The sequence below is a fragment of the Chrysemys picta genome, chromosome 5, assembly GCF_011386835.1.
Source record: "Chrysemys picta bellii isolate R12L10 chromosome 5, ASM1138683v2, whole genome shotgun sequence".
NCBI classification, from domain to species: domain Eukaryota; kingdom Metazoa; phylum Chordata; order Testudines; family Emydidae; genus Chrysemys; species Chrysemys picta.
The window spans coordinates 137,473,283-137,490,568 of NC_088795.1; the positions used below are offsets into that span (position 1 = coordinate 137,473,283).

At 51.5% G+C, this 17,286-nt stretch overlaps 1 protein-coding gene across 1 annotated transcript in view; it reads right to left on the minus strand.

The window, feature by feature from the left end:
* The window catches only part of GFRA4 (GDNF family receptor alpha 4), a 145,078-nt gene that overhangs the window by 11,883 nt on the left and 115,909 nt on the right, over positions 1-17,286 (minus strand). Inside the window, exons 4-7 of the mRNA XM_005291472.4 lie at positions 15,750-16,095; positions 4,354-4,463; positions 2,996-3,130; positions 862-1,019 (exon numbers count right to left, since the gene is read on the minus strand). Coding sequence (XP_005291529.2) covers positions 862-1,019; positions 2,996-3,130; positions 4,354-4,463; positions 15,750-16,095 — 749 coding nt within the window. The remainder of the gene's footprint in view (positions 1-861; positions 1,020-2,995; positions 3,131-4,353; positions 4,464-15,749; positions 16,096-17,286) is intronic.

Consider the following 17,286-nt stretch of genomic DNA (forward strand, 5'->3'; position numbering starts at 1 on the left):
CGGCTTCCCCAACTCGGCATTGTGGTTCCACCAAGCCTGAAAGACAGCGACGGCCAGCTGGTCCAGTACTCGTCACTGCAGGCCAGGGACTGGGGCGCTTCGGCGATCTGGCATGCAGTGAATCAGGGGCACTGTTATTATGGAATGATGAACTAACGTAATAGTTCTATGACTGTAGTACACCGTAAACCAGGGGTATCGTTTATTTAACTAATAATCATTGACGATGACTGTCGGATAGAGAGGCTCCACTCAGCATAATAATAAAATACAACTAATAATGTAACAATATTTTTCTTGTGTCTCGAACCTTTCAATTGAGGATCTCAAAGTGCTTAATGAACATTGATTAATTGTTGACCTCCCCGGGATAGAGCAATGTTATTCCCATTTTACAAGTGGGGAAACTGAGGTACTGGGTGGTTCAGCGACTTGCCTGAGGTGACACACCAAGCCACAGCCGGGCCAGGAGTCCTGACTCCCAAGCCTCTGCTGCTGGCAATACTATTAACATCACTTATTCCTATCGTGACATAGACGCACCGGGCACTTAGCAGGTGACAAGCTCACCAGAGGCGGAGACGAGTGAGGACAGCGTGGCCCGATGATTAGAACTGGGTTTATTAAAAGAGCTTATGAAGGAGTGGGGCTTGGGAAGGGCCTGAAGGAGAAGGGTGCGGTGTGGCAGGGGGGTCTGGGAGTCTCAGGTGATGGAGGCACCGGACACGTGGCAGGGGCTGAGCATAGAGGGTGCAGAGGGCAGCACAAGGAGGGAGCTGAGGTCCAGGAAGCCGAGGAGGAGCGTGAATTTTCTGCGAGCGCTAGTGCAAAGGCTCCGTGAGCTCCTCGGTCTACCCCTACCTTGGTGGGCTGGAGCTGCTCAAAGATGTTCCCTCTGAGGGTGGCGGCGGCTCTGTTGGCGTTTCGCTCCTGCTTGTACATCTGCGTCGTCGGGGGCACGGACGGGGCCAGTGCCGCGTTCAGGTACGTCCCGTTGCCGAAGGCCAGGATGGCGTTTTCTTGGCGAGAGGGGGAAGAGTGATCAGAGCAAAGCTCTCGAGGAAAGTGTTAACGTTCCCTCCCGACCTCTCCCGAGACCCCCAAACCAGCGCCTCCCTCCCCAGGCCAGGCTGGGCATGGACCAGCCGTTGCCTCCCACTGCCTCTCCTGCCTGAGCTTCAGATTCCTGCCCGGTAAAAACGGGGAGGGCTGTCCTGGGGGGTGGCGAGAGGCGGAATTCAGTCAGGTTTGTAAAGCCCGTCAGAAAGGCTCGGCCTCGTCTCCCCGATTCCGCGGGAGCAAGTAAGTTTGGCAGCCGTTTCCACTGCCCCGCACAGCCATGTCCCGTGTGCAGTCTGACCATCGAAGCCAGCTGTGGATGGGGGGCACCCAGCAGGCGGGGTTCCCCTTGGCGTTTCCCCGGGTGGAGTCGCCTACAGAAGTGAGCAACATGCCAGAATTCCCCACCCGCTGACCCATTGATTTCAGCCAGGAATTAGGCTCCTAAACGCCTTTGAGGATGTGGGCCTAAGTGACTCCACGAGGGGCTGAGCGGAGGGAATCGGGCCCTGGGTGCTCACCCCAGAGCGATATCGGATGGGGCATAAAATCAACATGGAACCTTCCCTCTTGCCCGGGCAGAGCGACAGAGGCCGAGCAGCAAGGCAATCGCTCACAGCATTAGATATGCAGTGACATCAGGGCATAATGCGTTTACAGCAGCGGTTATCCCAGGGGATAATGGGAGCTGCTGGCCCTCATGGAGTCTCGAAGGCTCAGGCTTTGTATGGGAGCAGCTCACATGGGCCGCTCAGCCTGGCAGCCGGCTGCAGACTCTCTCCTGCAAGATGAGGCCCAGGATTCCCTCTTAAACACGCAGCACGCCACACCCTGCCGTCAGCCCTCTGCACACTGCCCGATGGCGCTCTGCGGCTTCGCAGCCCGGCGGCCGCCTCCTCGCAGGTCCTGAGGAGAAGCCATCACGCAGGTGACGCGTTCGTTATCTGAGCGCAGGACGGCTGTGGTTTCACTGCAGGGTCAGGCCAATGGGAAAGCCTGGCTGAGAGAGGAGAAACACGCAGCTCTCTCCGGCCAGAGTAACGGTAGCGCAGGAGAATGCTGGCGAAGTTAGTTTCTCTTGGCACAAGTGTTCCCCCTTGTCGGGTTTTCTCAAGCGTGACGGCCCCAGGGCCTCGCCGGCAGCTGCTGGACGGAGCGCGTGTAGTCTCAGGACACTGATGGATTCTGACATCCTCAGCACTTGTCATCTTTTCCAGGGGTATAAAGATGTTTCTAGCCAGTCTACATAACTCAGACTGCCTCGTCTCAGCCTTCACCTTCCCCTAGCTCTTTCAAGGGCTAGGACATCCATTTTACACAGCAGTCCAGCCCTCTGAGTTCTCCTTGGGGTCTGCTGGGTTACATTTTAAATGTACTTGTAACTAATACGGGCCAGTGGCTAGGACACCAGACTGGGAGTCCGGAGAGCTGGGATCCATGCCCAGTGCTGACACTGCCCCGCTCGGTGAGCTGGGGGAGTCACTTCACCTCTCAGTGCCTGGTTCCCCTCCCGCCCTTTGATGGCTTTGTCTGTTTAGGGCAATGGCTGTCTCTCACTGGCACAGGCGGGGCCCTGATCTCAGCTGGGACCTCTCGGTGCTCCTGGAACACTCATGAGGGCTGAATTCTGCCTTGTGTAGCGTGGACGTGCCGGAGGTGAGAGGGCACTGGGACCCCCTCCGACCCATGGGGCAGCTGTAATTTGTCTGGGCAGCACAAGGGAGAAGGCTAGCTGTGTCATGTGCAGCATTGCTAGCCTGTAGGGGACATGTCTGGGTGAGGGCAGGCATAGGCAATGCTCTGACCACTTCACCTACCACCGGCAGGTGCAGAGCTGGTGGCAGGACCTCCTTTCACATGGCCTTTCCATCCCCCTTGCGAGAGGCACCCAGGAGCCCCCCAGCCCTGCAGTGGACTTGCCCCGTCTGCTACTTACGGAGACAGAGGTTGTCGGTGAAGAGGTGCAGAAAGCTCTCGCACTCCTCCTGGCGGTTGCCGCTGGCGTTGCAGGTGCACCAAGGCGCGATGCTGGCGGTCGAGTTGTCGACGTAGTTAGGTGTGATGGGACTACCTGCCAAGAAGGACGGAGCAGGGTCGCTGTTACTGGAGGAACCGGCTGAGAACCAAAACCACATGGGCTCCCCAGAGCAAACCTTCCCTGCTCAGCCACGTTCCTGTGGGTTCCACGCTGCTGCCCTTAGAGCTGCCAGGACCTCTTTCCCTTTGCAGTTGACCTGCTAAGAAGTGACGCTGTGGGGAACCCTGCTTCTTTCCTGGCCATTTTTCCAGGTCAATTCTGCTTCGTTCACATACCCAGCACACCCCGCGGTTAGAGAGGCCAGGGTGAGGCACTCAGCTCGTGACATTACACCCCCGCTTCACTGCCTTTGCTACAACGCTGTACGTCTTCCTGGAGTCCTTAGTCTGCTTGTTGTGTAGCCCGGGGTATGCAGCAACCTAGATCCACACAGAGACACTTTGCCCATGGCCATGGACAGGTCATGGCTCCAGTAAGGGAGGATTAAGAGTGAATGGCTCCATAGGCTCTAAAAGTTCAGGATATGCCCAAACCAGCTTCTCCTTCCCATCTCCCCAGCCCACTTCCCAGGCTCCAGCAGCAGTCAGCTGGCTTTTCCAGACTGACCCATGCTATGCTCAGAGCTCCAAAGCCCTCTGAAGCCAATGAAGTGTGGAGGAAGGTGGCTCCACCAGCGGTGGCTGTGACGTGATTCTGCCTGGTGAGCTGGGACTGCCAATCCATGGACGCTCAGGATCTGGAAACATGGAGGAGTGGGGTCTGCTGTTCCAAAAATATGCTGTAAAAGCCACACTTGCCCTTGTTCTTTGGGAGCATTCAACACTAAATCTTCCAACACCTTGATATCACGTACTGTACGCTATATGGAGCATGGGCAGGTACCTCTCAGGTGGCGAGGAATAAGGAATGACACCTTTGTGCCCATTAGGACCAAACCTGCAATCTGCTTCCTGGGTACCTTTGAATCATATTTGCTTTTTCTGCTGACCCACCCAAGTGACTTGTTACCCATTAGCCTTGCAGAGCCAGCACCGTGATGGGGGAGCGAGCTGGATTCTCATCCGGCTCGTGGCTCATCGTCATCCCCACCAGGATTGTCAGAGGAGCTCTGATTGCAGCATCTCTGTTGTCAGTGAGGAGGCAAGAGGCGGAAGGGACATGGAGCATGCTCATTGGATCTGAGGGGCTAGCAATGGTCCAGAACAGGAGGTGAGAGAGAAGAGGAGAATCAGCAACTGATGGGCACAGCCTCATACCTATGATTCCTGTGTATGCCAGCAGACAGGCAGCGTAGTTCTCCCTCCTGCAGCCAGTCGCGGACTGCGGGGATGGCTGGCAGTTAAACTGAAACTCCGCATATCGGGACCTGCATGGGACAGAGAGCGCAAAGGGAGATGTCAACACTACTTAACTTGCTGCATTTACTGCACTGGCATATAACTAGGCCCACTGATATGCTCGCTGACTGATGTCCTAAACTACCTACAATGAATAGCTAAGAACATTAGAACGGCCATACTGGTCAGGAATGGTCCATCTAGCTCAGTGTTCTGTCTTCTGACAGTGGCCAATGCCAAGTGCTTCAGAGGCAATGAACAGAAGAAGGCAATTATCGAGTGATCCAGCCCCAGTCACCGAGTCCCCGCTTCTGGCAGTCAGAGGCTTAGGGATACCCAGAGCATGGGGTTGCATCCCTGGCCATCTGGGCTAATAGCCATTGATGGACCTAACCTCCAGGAACTTTTCTAATTCTTTTTTGAACCCAGTTATAGTTTTGGCCTTCACAACATCCCCTGGCAACAAGTTCCACAGATGGACTGTACATTGTGTGAAGAAGTACTTCCTTTTGTTTGTTTTAAACCTACTGCCTATTAATTTCATTGCGTGACCCAAGGTTCTTGTGTTGTGTGAAGGGGTAAATAACACTTTCTTATTAACTTCCTCTACACCATTCATGATTGCATTGACCTCTATCATATCCCCCCCTGAATCATCTCTTTTCTAAGACGAACAGTCCCAGTTTTTTAAATCTCTCCTCATATAGCAGCTGTTCCATGCTCCTAATCATTTGTGTTGTCTTTCTCTATTCTTCTTCCAATTCTAATATATCTTCTTATATCATCTGCAAACTTTCCTATCTCACTGTTTATCCCTTTTTCCAGATCATTTATTAATATATTGAACAGCACTGGTCCCAGGACAGATACTTACCCCCCTCCCCCAGCTGTTTACATTTCTCCACTTTGAAAACTGACCATTTATTCCTACCCTTTGTTTACTATCTTTTAATAAGTTACTGACGCATGAAAGGACCTTCCCTCTTAGCCCTCTTAATTTGCTTAAGAGCCTTTGGTGAGGAACTTTGTCAAAGACTTTCTGAAGGCCCAAGTACAGTATATCAACTGGATCACCCTGGTCCACATGACTGTTGACCTCCTCAAAGAATTCTAATAGATTGGTGAGGCATGATTTCCCTTTACAAGAGCCATGTTGACTCTTCCCCCAACATATTGTGTTCATCTACGTATGTCATAATTCTGTCCTTTACTATCATGTCAACCAATTTTCCAGGTATTGAAGTTAGACTTACTGGCCTGTAATTGTCAGGATCACCTCTGTAGCCTTTTAAAAAAAATCGGCGGTACATTAGCTATCCTCCAGTCATCTGGTACAGAGGCTGATTTAAGCGATAGATTACATACCAGAGATAGTAGTTCTGCAATTTGATATCTGCGTTCCTTCAGAACTCTTGGGTGAATAGATCTGGTCCTGGTTGTTGGGGGCAAAGACATATTTAGGCCTGACAGAAGCCTGCTGTGGATTTTAAGAGTCTGTTCCGATAATGTTTAACAGCATAAGCATAACTGCCTATGTGTAAGAAATTGCAGAATAATCATGTTTGTGAGAACAAGAGAAGATAAAGTAACTAAAAAGCTAGATGGATGGGATGGAATTGAAGGAAATTTGGTGGCCTGAGAAGGGACAGAGTCAGGGAAAAGGAGATAAAAGAGATATAGGAACAGTATAAGGAGTTGGAGCTTTGGGAACTTCAGCATTTGTTCATATGGATATCACAGTATTGTGGGAGGAAAATCAGAAAATGAGATTTCGGTTACAGAATCTGTTAAACTTAAATAAACAACAGAATGAGGCTATAGGGGAGGATTTAAAAGATATTCAGGATGCTAGGATAACAGGACAGGTGTTTAGGGAAGTGGAAGCAGCAATCAATGAAATGGGAAAAATCCTGAACCAGCCTCACGTATCAAAGGTGATTTACCTGCTCATGGGATGGCAGCTTCCTAATACAGGAGCTACACTGGTAGGACCAAAGGAAATTCAAGGTGGGGAAGTGCCTAGGTTCATAACAGAGAAGATGCTAGAACAATGGACAAAACCAGAAGGAATAGCTTGATGCGGGGTTCGGTGCTGCTCAGTGGTCTGTTATGCTGAGAAAAGATGCAAGCTTGATGAAACATGGATCCTTCCTATGGTGCTAGCAGTACCAGTGGCCACAGGACTAAATGAGGCATTAAGAGTGAATAGTGCCCAGTCCCTCGTTCATTGGAACCTACCATGGCAGGTTACATCTTAAAAGAACATGTCACTCATCCTCAGATAGTGGTAAGGATTGGGAGGGAGAAGGGGGGTGGTCTGGAAAGCCCCAGATACTTCATGTTGTTCCAAGAGACGTGGTACCTGGTTATGTCATTGTGATATATTGCAGAGTACGTTGCTGACATGTGGGTCCACATGCTGGCAAAAAAACCAAAATTGCACAGTTGGGATGAGGCAATGGGGACAAGGTCAAGCCAAGGTGGCAAAAGCCAGAGAAGGCAAATATTGTGTACCCTGGTAGGTCGGGCACTTCCAATATGGGAGACAAACATATGATTGTGACTGGCCAATGTTCTGCTTAGATCCAAGAAACGTACCCGAACAGAGGACAAGGCAATTATTCCAGTTCCCCAGCATGAAATCCACAATGTATCAACCGGTGCCCCTCTGACTGGTACTGCGCTAAACAGCTAAGCAATGTCATACCACAATTGCATTAAATGTGCAGGCCTTAATGGAAAGACATCCAGAATGTCTGTTGACCTTAAGACAGGAAAGTCGAAATATTCAAAGTGACTTAGGGTCTGGTGGGAAATGGGCCAGGGTCAGAGTTAGTAGACGATATTGGGGAAAATCCATGGGTACGCATGATACCAATGGGCTTTGTGTAAATCAAACTAGTAGTGGTGTTAATCGCATCCATTTAGAAGGATAGGAGCCTGGTTAGGCAGCTGGGAAGGAGAAAAGATGTAGACGAAATGCAGGCTTTGATGAAACCTTAGAAAGGATTCTATGGCTTCCTAGTGGGAAGTATTGGGAGCGAAGGCATATTTAGGCCTGCTGTGGATTTTAAGAGTCTGTGCTGATTAATGTTTAATGGCATACGCATAAGCAGAACTGCCTATGTGTAAGAAATTGCAGCATAATCATGTTTGTGAGAACAAGAAAAGAGAAAGTAACTAAAAAGCTAGAAATGACCGGTTTGAACTAACACTAAACCTATTCTGGTGGGGGAGGAGAGTTAACATGGAAATGAGAGACTAATACATAACAAAAGATAACCGAAATACGTTATAAATACGTTTGTATACGTTTGTAACAAAGGGAAATTGAAACTAAATTATCCAGTGCTGGAGGCAACTGGGATGAGATCGTTCCAGTGAGTTTCCCAGTGGTGAGAAATTGATCACTACTTGCTGAGTGTTTTGCCTTAATAAAGATTTGTTAGACCCTTCTGCTGAGTAAGTGAATCGCAGTCCAACACTGGTGGCTTATTACCGTTTAATTTTCCAATTTGTTCCACAATCTCTTCTATTGACTCCTCAACCTGGGACAGTTCCTCAGATTTGTTACCTAAAAAGAATGGTTCTGGTGTGGGAATCTCCCTCACATCCTCTACAGTGAAGACTGATGCATCCGAAGAAGTGGGCTGTAGTCCACGAAAGCTTATGCTCTAATAAATTTGTTAGTCTCTAAGGTGCCACAAGTACTCCTGTTCTTTTTACCGATTAAAAGAATTCATTTAGCTTCTCCGCAACAGCTTTCTCTTCCTTGAGTGCACCTTTAGCACCTCAATTGTCCAGTGGCCCCCACTGTTTGGCAGGCTTCCTGCTTCAGATATACTTAATTTTTATTTTTATTTTTGCTGTTGGTTTTTGTGTCTTTTTCTAGCTGCTCTTCAAATTCTTTTTTGGCCTGCCTAATTATACGTTTACACTTGACTTGCCAGAGTTTATGGTCCTTTCTATTTATCTCAGTAGGATTTCACTTCCAATTCTTAAAGGATGTCTTTTTGTATCGAACTGGGTTTTTTGGGGGGGCCCTTGGACTGTTTTGTTTGATTTGGGCACTGCATTTAGATTGAGTCTCTATTATGATGCTTTTAAAAAGTTTCCAAACAGCTTGCAGGCATTTTACTCATGGGACTGTTCTTTATCATTTCCATTTAATTAGCTTCCTCATTTTTATTTACTTCCCCCTTTTGAGGTTAAATGCTACTGTGGTGGGTTTCTTTGGCATTTTCTGCCGTACCAGGATGTTACATTTAACTACACGATGGTTGCTATTACCGAGCGGTTCAGCTTCTTGGACCAGATCCCATGCGCCACCTAGGTCTAAATCAAGAATTGCCTCTCGCCTTCTGGGTTCCAGGACTAGTTGCTCCAAGAAGCAGTCGGGGGGAATAGCTCAGTGGTTTGGGTATTAGCCTGCTAAACCCAGGGTTGTGAGTTTAATCCTTGAGGGGACCATTTAGGGATCTGGGGCAAAAATCTGTCTGGAGATGGGTCTGTTTTGAGCAGGGGGTTGGACTAGATGACCTCCTGAGGTCCCTTCCAACCCTAATATTCTAATGGTGCCTAGACATTTTCTCTCTCCATCCTGTCCTGAGGTGACATGTTCCCAGTCAATATGAGGATAGTTGAAATCCCCCATTATTATTGGGTTTTCTGTTTTTGTAGCATCTCTAATCACCCTGAGCATTTTGCAATCACCATCAGCACACTGGTCAGGTGGTCAGAAGTGTATTCCTTCTGCTATACTCGTATTATTCAAGCATGGAATTTCTATCCACAGAGATTCGATGGCACTCTTGGAGTCATTTAAGACTTTTACTATATTTGACTCTACGCTTCCTTTCACATATAGTTGCTGCTCCCCCACCAGGCTCAAGAAGGCAGGCTGGCAGGCAGGTTTCTCCTGCCTCACAAAGCTACATCAGCTTGAGCTGCTGAAAATGGCCAAATAGACCCATTTTTATGACAATCCAGACTCTTGTGTGAGGTGACCCTCCCCTTGCCAGCTTCCCCAGGTGAGCCGAGACCTTTGCCAGGTGACCTCTCCCCTGACAAACTAGCTCTCCTGGATAGGAGCGCTCTTATTTTCTGGAGTGATTACATTTCAGTGGTTGATCGTTTTAAGTCAATGACACTTCTGTTGCTCTTTTGCCACCAGCTGGTGGAATTTCAGCCAGCTTAGAGGCAAACGGACAATAAAAAAGACAAAGGGCTGCACCTTCACAATGGAGTTTGCAGCCTCATAAAGCTACAGAGAGTTCATGATCTCCCACAGATGTCATAGATTGTCCAGACAGATTCCCAGATTGTCACAGAAGGCTTATTAGATCATCTAGTCTAACTTTCCCCCACCTATCTGGCTGGTGGTGGATTGTCCTCTGAAGTCTAGTGCAGGGCTCTCAAACTTCTTCATTGTGGAACCTGTGTCTCATTAGAGAGATTGACTCATGGAACAATTTCCCCTCCCCGCCCTTCCCCGACCACCTATCCTTCCAGTTTCAGTCACATACCATCCGCAATGGTAGCAAAACTATCAAAGAGACTTATATGGCTTCCCATCACCATAGTATCTGAGTCCCTGACAATCTTTAATGTGTTTATTCTCACACCATCCCTGTGAGGCATGGAAGTGCTATTAGCCCCATTATACAGGTGGGGAATTGAGGCCCAGGGACACTAAAGCCCAGATCCTCAAAGGTATTTAGGTGCCTAACTCCCATCGGCTTGCCCAAGGTCACACACGAAGTCTGTGGCAGAGCTGTGAAATGAATGCAGCTCTCTTGCCTCCTTGGCTGAATACCACAAAGCTGTCCTGTCTTGCTAATACTTCATGGGCCACAGTCTGAGACTGTTATCTAATATTTTATCAAGTGCAATCTAAACGTTGCAGTGTCACAGCCCAGAACTGGCCTCTACAAGAGGCAAACTATGACTTAAATCGTACCCTCTCATTTACATGGGCTGCTCTTTGGGACAAAGAAGTCTGTCTTTGTTATCTGTACATACAGCACCTAGCCCACTGGGGCCCCAAGCCCTGCCTGGGGCTGCCAGACAAGACTGCAGCACAAATAACAATAAAATACTAGACTGCGTGGTGGAAGGAGATCCAGGCACTCCAACGGCTAAGGGGGTTTGAAGGCAGGAAAGAAAACTATATATAAACAGAGAGTTCTGCACCATACAGTTTCTTCCTGCCTTATTATGCTCACCTGGTTTTTCTTTGTTTGTATTTTTTACTGGGTTCATATTGAGAAACAGCTAGCATGTGACTGGTTTCAGAGTGGTAGCCATGTTAGTCTGTCAGCAAAACCAACAAGGAGTCCTTGTGGCATCTTCGAAACTAACTAACGAATTTATTTGAGCCTAGGCGTGGGGATGGGATAGCTCAGTGGTTTGAGCATTGGCCTGCTAAACCCAGGGTTGTGAGTTCAATCGTTGAGAGGGCTATTTGGGGATTGGTCCTGCTTTAAGCAGGGAGTTAGACTAGATGACCTCCTGAGGTCCCTTCCAACCCTGATATTATATGATTTTTTTTGTGGGCTATAACCCACTTCATCAGATGCATGGAGTGGAAAATACAGTAGAGAGGTATAAATCTACAGCACATGGAAAGATGGGAGTTGCCTTACCAAGTGGGGGGGTCAGTGCTAATGAGGCTCACCCCTTCTTGTCAACTGTCAGGAATAGGCCATATCCACCCTAATTGAATTGGCCTCGTTAGCACTGACCCCCGACTCGGTAAGGCAACTCCCATCTTTTCATGTGCTGAATATTTATACCTGTCTACTGTATTTTCCACTCCATGCATCCGATGAAGTGGGTTCTAGCCCATGAAAGCTTATGCCCAGATAAATGTGTCAGTCTCTAAGCTAGCATGTGGGTGCACAAGGGTTGCCGAGTACCCAGCTCACTTTGAATTCAAGGGGTTACAGCTGGGTATAAAACGGGGTTAACCCGGTATTATTTTACTCTAAATGTTTCTTTAAAGAGCTGTGCTTTTGTTCATGGCTTTCGTTTTGGTTTCTGTGCCTTCTGCAGACTTTGACCGGATCTCGCATTTCCTTGCTGCTTTGGACATTGGCTCCAGCGGATACATTTATTATTCGTTTGGAGACCAAGGAACGAGCTAATTAACAGCTGTGCTACTTTAAGGATGTGTAATCGTTCCCATCCTCCAGGAAATCAACACGTTCCCCTCTGCCCCTCCCTTTCCCCAGGGGGCAATACTGCTAAATTTCAGATCCACTGGCTAGCTGTGTGAAATCCTATAGTACCTGGACTAATGGCTGCTGGTTCCCATGGCTTTCCATCTTTCAGATAAAACTTAAGACAGAGGGTCTAGCCACTCACAGTCATTAAAATTCCTAAGGTGCGTCTGGCAAAAATAAGGGGGCTCGTCCGAGCCAAATTCCAACGTGGGGAATTATGTTCTGCTCCCCCGAAGTTTCAATTGGAGAAATTATTTGTCATTCCTCCTCTTTAAAAGCCAAGTGCTTGGCATTACTGATGCAGGGTGGTTAATGTGCTCTACCCCAGAAAGAGCTGCAGCAGGGTGGGTGAAGTCAGGGCCGGCTCCAAGTTTTTTGCTGCCCCAAGCAAAAAAACATTTCCGGCGCCCCCCGGCTCCGCCCCTTCCCTGCCCCATTCCAACCCCTTCCCCAAACCCCCAGCCCTGCCTCCTCCCCAGGGCACGCTGCATTTCCCCTCTTATCCCTCCCTCCCAGGCAAGGGCTGAAGCGGAACCGGGGTGCACTCGGGGGAGAAGGTGGAGGTAAGCTGGGGGGAGCGGTTCCTCTACCCCCCGTTACTTCCTGTGGCCCTCCCCACGCCCCCCACCGCCGCAGCTCACCTCCGCTCCGCCTGCTCCCCTGAGCCTGCCACCGCCGCTACGCTTCTTACCCCTCCCTCCCTGGCTTGCCGCGCGAATCAGCTGTTTAGCGGCAAGCCTGGGAGGGGGGAGAAGTGGAGCGGCAGCGGCACGCTCAGGTGGGCGCGGGGAGGGCGAGGAAGTAACCCTGGGGGGGGGCAGAGGAACTGCTTCCCCCCTAGCTCACCGCCGAGTGCGCCGCCGCTCCGCTCCTCCCCAGGCTTGCCGCAAAACAGCTGATTCGTGCAGCAAGCCTGGGAGGGAGGGGGGAGAAGCGGAGCGGCGGCGCGCCCGGGGGAGCAGGTGGCAGTGGAGCAGAGGTGAGCTGGGGGGGAGCGGTTTCCTCTGGCCCCCCATTACTTCCTGCAGCCCTCCCCTGCCCCGCCTCACCGCAAAAAAAAAAAAAAAAAGGGCTGGAGTGCCGCCTCTTCGAAAGTGCCGCCCCAAGCACATGCTTGGAGGGCTGGTGCCTAGAGCCGGCCCTGGGTGAAGTGTCTCTCTCTCTCTCAACTCTGTAAAGTTCTTTGAGAACCTTAAGGGTGAAAGTGGCTATAATGAAAGTAATACTTAACACACACACACGTGTTGACACACCTATGCCCGTGCATATAGTGTCCTTCATCTAAAAGCATTTTTGAAAACATCATTTCACCCTCCCCATACAGCCAAGAAAGAGACACTATCATCCCTATTTTAAATGATTTGTCCAAGGCGTCACTGGCAGAACTGGGACTAGAACCCAGGAGGGCCAATGCCCAGTGTCCTCCTCCAACTACTAGGTGGCACTGCCTCTCAGGAAGTGGCTGGCGTTCTCTCAAGGGAGAATTTTACCACTGACGGCGCTTTGGTTAAATTGGAACGTATCCATCTGATTGCTATCATTAATTATGTATCGTGCAGCAGTGCCCAGAAATGGACCGGGTGTTTTCAGCCATATGGGATGGTACAGTTCCTGCCCCGGAGAGTTCATTCATTCGCTAATGGCAGAAACTTTGCCACAAGGGCGAGATGCGAACCAGGAGGCTAGATGAACCAGGGCGTGGGGGACAGAGGGTTACAGAAATTAGGCCACATGATTACATGGATGGTAGGCAGATGTCTTGTTACTAAATGTGTTCCCCATTAAGTACACAACTACCCCCACTAAAATCCCCTTCCAGCGCAGATAATAACGTTTTGTGTTCATTTGATTTGCCTTCTAATTTCTGGGCCTTCGGAGTACACTTGGGCCGTATTTTCAAGCTTTTTTTTGCAGTCACGAAGGCTAGAGATCTACTTTTAATTAACGAATGCTGAGATTCTCATGCAAGCTCTGGATTCCAGCAGATGGGGCTGTCCAAAAAACATCACCAAGTAGCAATAAAACACCAACACTAGCAATAAAATGGCAGGAGTTGGCAACGCTGAATTAGGGGATGGAAGTTGGTCCCCGCTCTGAAAAAGCTTGGGGTGCAGCTGATGAAGACATATCTGAGCTAGCTTAACCCAGCTAGCCCAGGTCCCAGGACAGTAGAACAACACCAGCATGGACTTCAACACCGGTGGAATCGCCTTCCTTAGAGGTTTTTAAGGCCCGGCTTGATGAAGCCCTGATTGGGATGATTTAGTTGGGGATTGGTCCTGCTTTGAGCAGGTGGTTGGACTAGATGACCTCCTGATGTCCCTTCCAAACCTGATATTCAATGATTCTCTGTTCAAGCCTGTGCAGAACCCCGGGTAATTACATGGGCAGCTAATCCGCGCTGAAACCCATGCTGCTGCAGCTTCACTAGCTAGCTGGATTCAAGCTAGCTCAGGGATGTCTACTCAAGGTTCAATAGCACCCCAGGACTGCAGTGTAGACACATACAAAGCAGCAACTCCACCAAAGAGCTGGGGAAGGCATCTTGGAGCAGGGATAAAGCTCCTTTAAAGAAGGCAGCTGTGGGAAGCTGGCACACGCCGTGTATCGCAGCCTCTCCAGCTAAACTTTTCTGAAGTATTGTAGCTTTTAATAGAGGTTTCTGCAGAGAAATGACAAAGGAACCAAAACCACGCCCCCACAAATTATTTTTGGCCCAGGAAAACTCAGTAGTTTCTCTCTCCTTCTCTCTCTCTCTCTCTCACACACACAAACGCACCCTGCCCAGCCTCGGCCAGTTATTTCCCATTCTTCATATCATCACCAGCAAGCAGGGCTGGCTTTAGCAGGTGCAGGGCCCCATGCCGGGACACAAATTGTCTCTCTGCCCCCACCCCAACTCCACCCCGGCCCCGCCCCGACTCCGCCCCCTCTTTGCCCCATTGGATCCCTCTCAAAATCCCCGTCCTGGCCCCACCCCCAGCCCCGCCCCCTCGCTGCCCCATTAGATCCCTCCCCAAATCCCCACCCTGGCCCTGCCTCTTCCCCAAGCACGCCGCATTCCTCCTCCTCACTCCTCCCTCCCAGGCTTGCGCTGATCAGCTGTATGGCGGCGCAAGCGCTGGAGGGAGGGGGGAGAAGCAGGACGCGGCTTTTTTTTTTTTCCCACTCCGCTGGCAGCCCCGGACGTTGCGGGGCCCTCTTAGGCGCGGGGCCCCATTCCGGGGCATCGGCTTAAAGCCGGCCCTGCCAGCAAGGACAACATGTGAGTTCCGGCTCTGACTTCTCTTAGCAGGTCCATAAACAGACGCCTTGAGACACAGTCCGATCCTGCCAAGGACGTCTCAGTCAAGAGCCATTTTCTGTGACCACGTGCCATCTCCCTTGCTGAGGCTGCTAGGGTTAAAGGCGGGGCTGGAGATATATGCAAGCCGCTGAACGGCCTTGCAGTCTGCCACATTTCCTGAGGGCTCCCACCCCATTTGCGAGTGATGGTTACTGTGTGCACCCCTCCCCCATTATCCCTCCTGCTAAGCATCTGGTTCCCAGTGAGGCTCTTACTTCCTGTTTCCCTACACAGAGAGGCAGTGATGCCTAGTGGGTAGACATGCGCGTAGCAGTCAGCAGGGCCGGGCACTGCTCCTTGAGTCACTGCATAACCTTGGGCAAAGGCTTGATTTCTTTGTTCCTCAGTTTACCCCTTAGTGGTAACACAGCTCTAATGCCTGCTGAGAGGCTTAGCAGGGAGCGCTTGTAAATTGATTTGGGCTCCTTGGGACAGCAGGTGCAATTCATACAGCCTGACATTTGTTTTATCTCCCAGGTTTCCAGCTACACTACCTGAGGCAAAAAGGGGACAATCCAAGGGATTTGCCTCAAGAATGCACCATGAGCAGCTCACCCTACATTTGACCCTGGGCTCCTCCTAGCCAACCCTTTGCTTTAGCCCCTGGAGCAGAGGGTCTCACTTTAGGGCCTGCTTCAAGGCCCACAATGGAGTCACTGGAAGGACTCCCCTCAGGCTTCAGTGGGTTGGACCAGGCCTCCATGGGGTGGGGCTGACTGGGCCCCACTGTGCTGCGTGAGTGTTACCTGCAGACGTAGTTCTCCCGGCAGGAATCCAGGGGGGTCAGGCAGTTGGGCTTCTCCTTGGACTCGTAGGAGCAGGCGGGGACAATGGTCTGTCGGCGGCGCTCGGCGCAGGCCGTGTCGTCACAGGGGCAGAAGAGAAGCTCGTGCGTGTACTCGGGGGGCACGCGGTCAAAGAACTTGCGCAGGGCCTTGTGGCACTTGGAGCGGTTGCAGGCGTCGGCCCGGGCCAGGCGCCGGATGCAGAAGGAGACGTACTCCGTCCTCAGCCTCTGGCACATCTCGTCCACGTTGCAGGCCTTGGCGGCGTCCAGACAGCGGTTCACCTGCGTCACCTCGTTCTCGGAACCTGCATGACCCAGAGACCCCAACCGAGTTTAGCAACAGCCATGGCAACACCAGCACCCGAGGGGCCTCAAGCTTGCAGAGGACAGCAGGGCTCCCCCCCCCCCTCGGCTAGCCCAGAGCCCGGGAGCAAGAAGAGCTTGAATTCACCCTGGGGTTAATGAATTAGTCCTGACGAGGCCGTTAGAAAACTAGCTCACGGAACACACGCTGTTCCAGGAAGGAGGGGGAGTTTCTGGTCACATGCTAGGTATGGGCCAGGTTAAGACTCTGGATTGAAGCAAATATCACCTCCCCAGCTGTGCTGAGAGCCCTCGTCCCACTCAGACTGTCCCCCTCACTCCCATGTGGAAGCAGCATGTCACCTCCGGAGGAGGAAGGAGCGGCTCCGGCTAGGGAGGCAGGGCTAGTGGCAAAGAGGAGACGGGTGAGAAAGCACCAATCAGCAGCAGGTGGGGGATCAGGGCCGGCTCTAGGATTTTTGCCGCCCTAAGCAAAAACATTTTTGGCTGCCCCCCGTTTTTTTTCGTGCCCCCCTGGCCCCGCCCCAACTCCACCTCTTCCAAACCCCTTCCCCAAATCCCCAGCCCCGCCTCTTCCCCCGGGTGTGCCGCATTCCGCCCCCCATTGCTTCCTGCGGCTCCCCCCAACAACCCCCCGCCCTAGCTCACCTCCACTCCGCCTGCTCCCCCGGGCGCGCCGCCGCACCGCTTCTCCCCCTCTCTCAGGCGAGGGAGGGGAAAGAAGTGGAGTAGCGGCGCGTTCAGGGGAGCAGGTGAGCTAGGGTGGGGGGGCGCAGGAAGTAACGGGGGTAGAGGAACCGCTCCCCGCTCCAGCTCACCTCCGCTCCACCACTTCTGCCTCCCCCGAGCGCCCGCCGCTCGGCTTCTCCTCCCTCCCTCCTTCCCAGCCTTGCTGCGCAAAACAGCTGTTTCCCGGCGGGAAGCCTGGGAGGGAGGGGGGAGAAGCAGAGCAGCGGCGGCGCACTCAGAGGAGCGGGCGGAGGCGGAGTGGAGGCGAGCTGGGGCAGCGGGGGCACTTTTTCCCCATGCCCCGGAGTCGGCGCCTATGATGGCCGGCGCCAGAATGCCGCCCCTAGAAATGTGCCGCCCCAAGCACCTGCATGTTTTGCTGGTGCCTGAAGCCGGCCTTGTGGGGGATGGACTGCTGGGTATCCCAGACTTGGCAGTGCCAG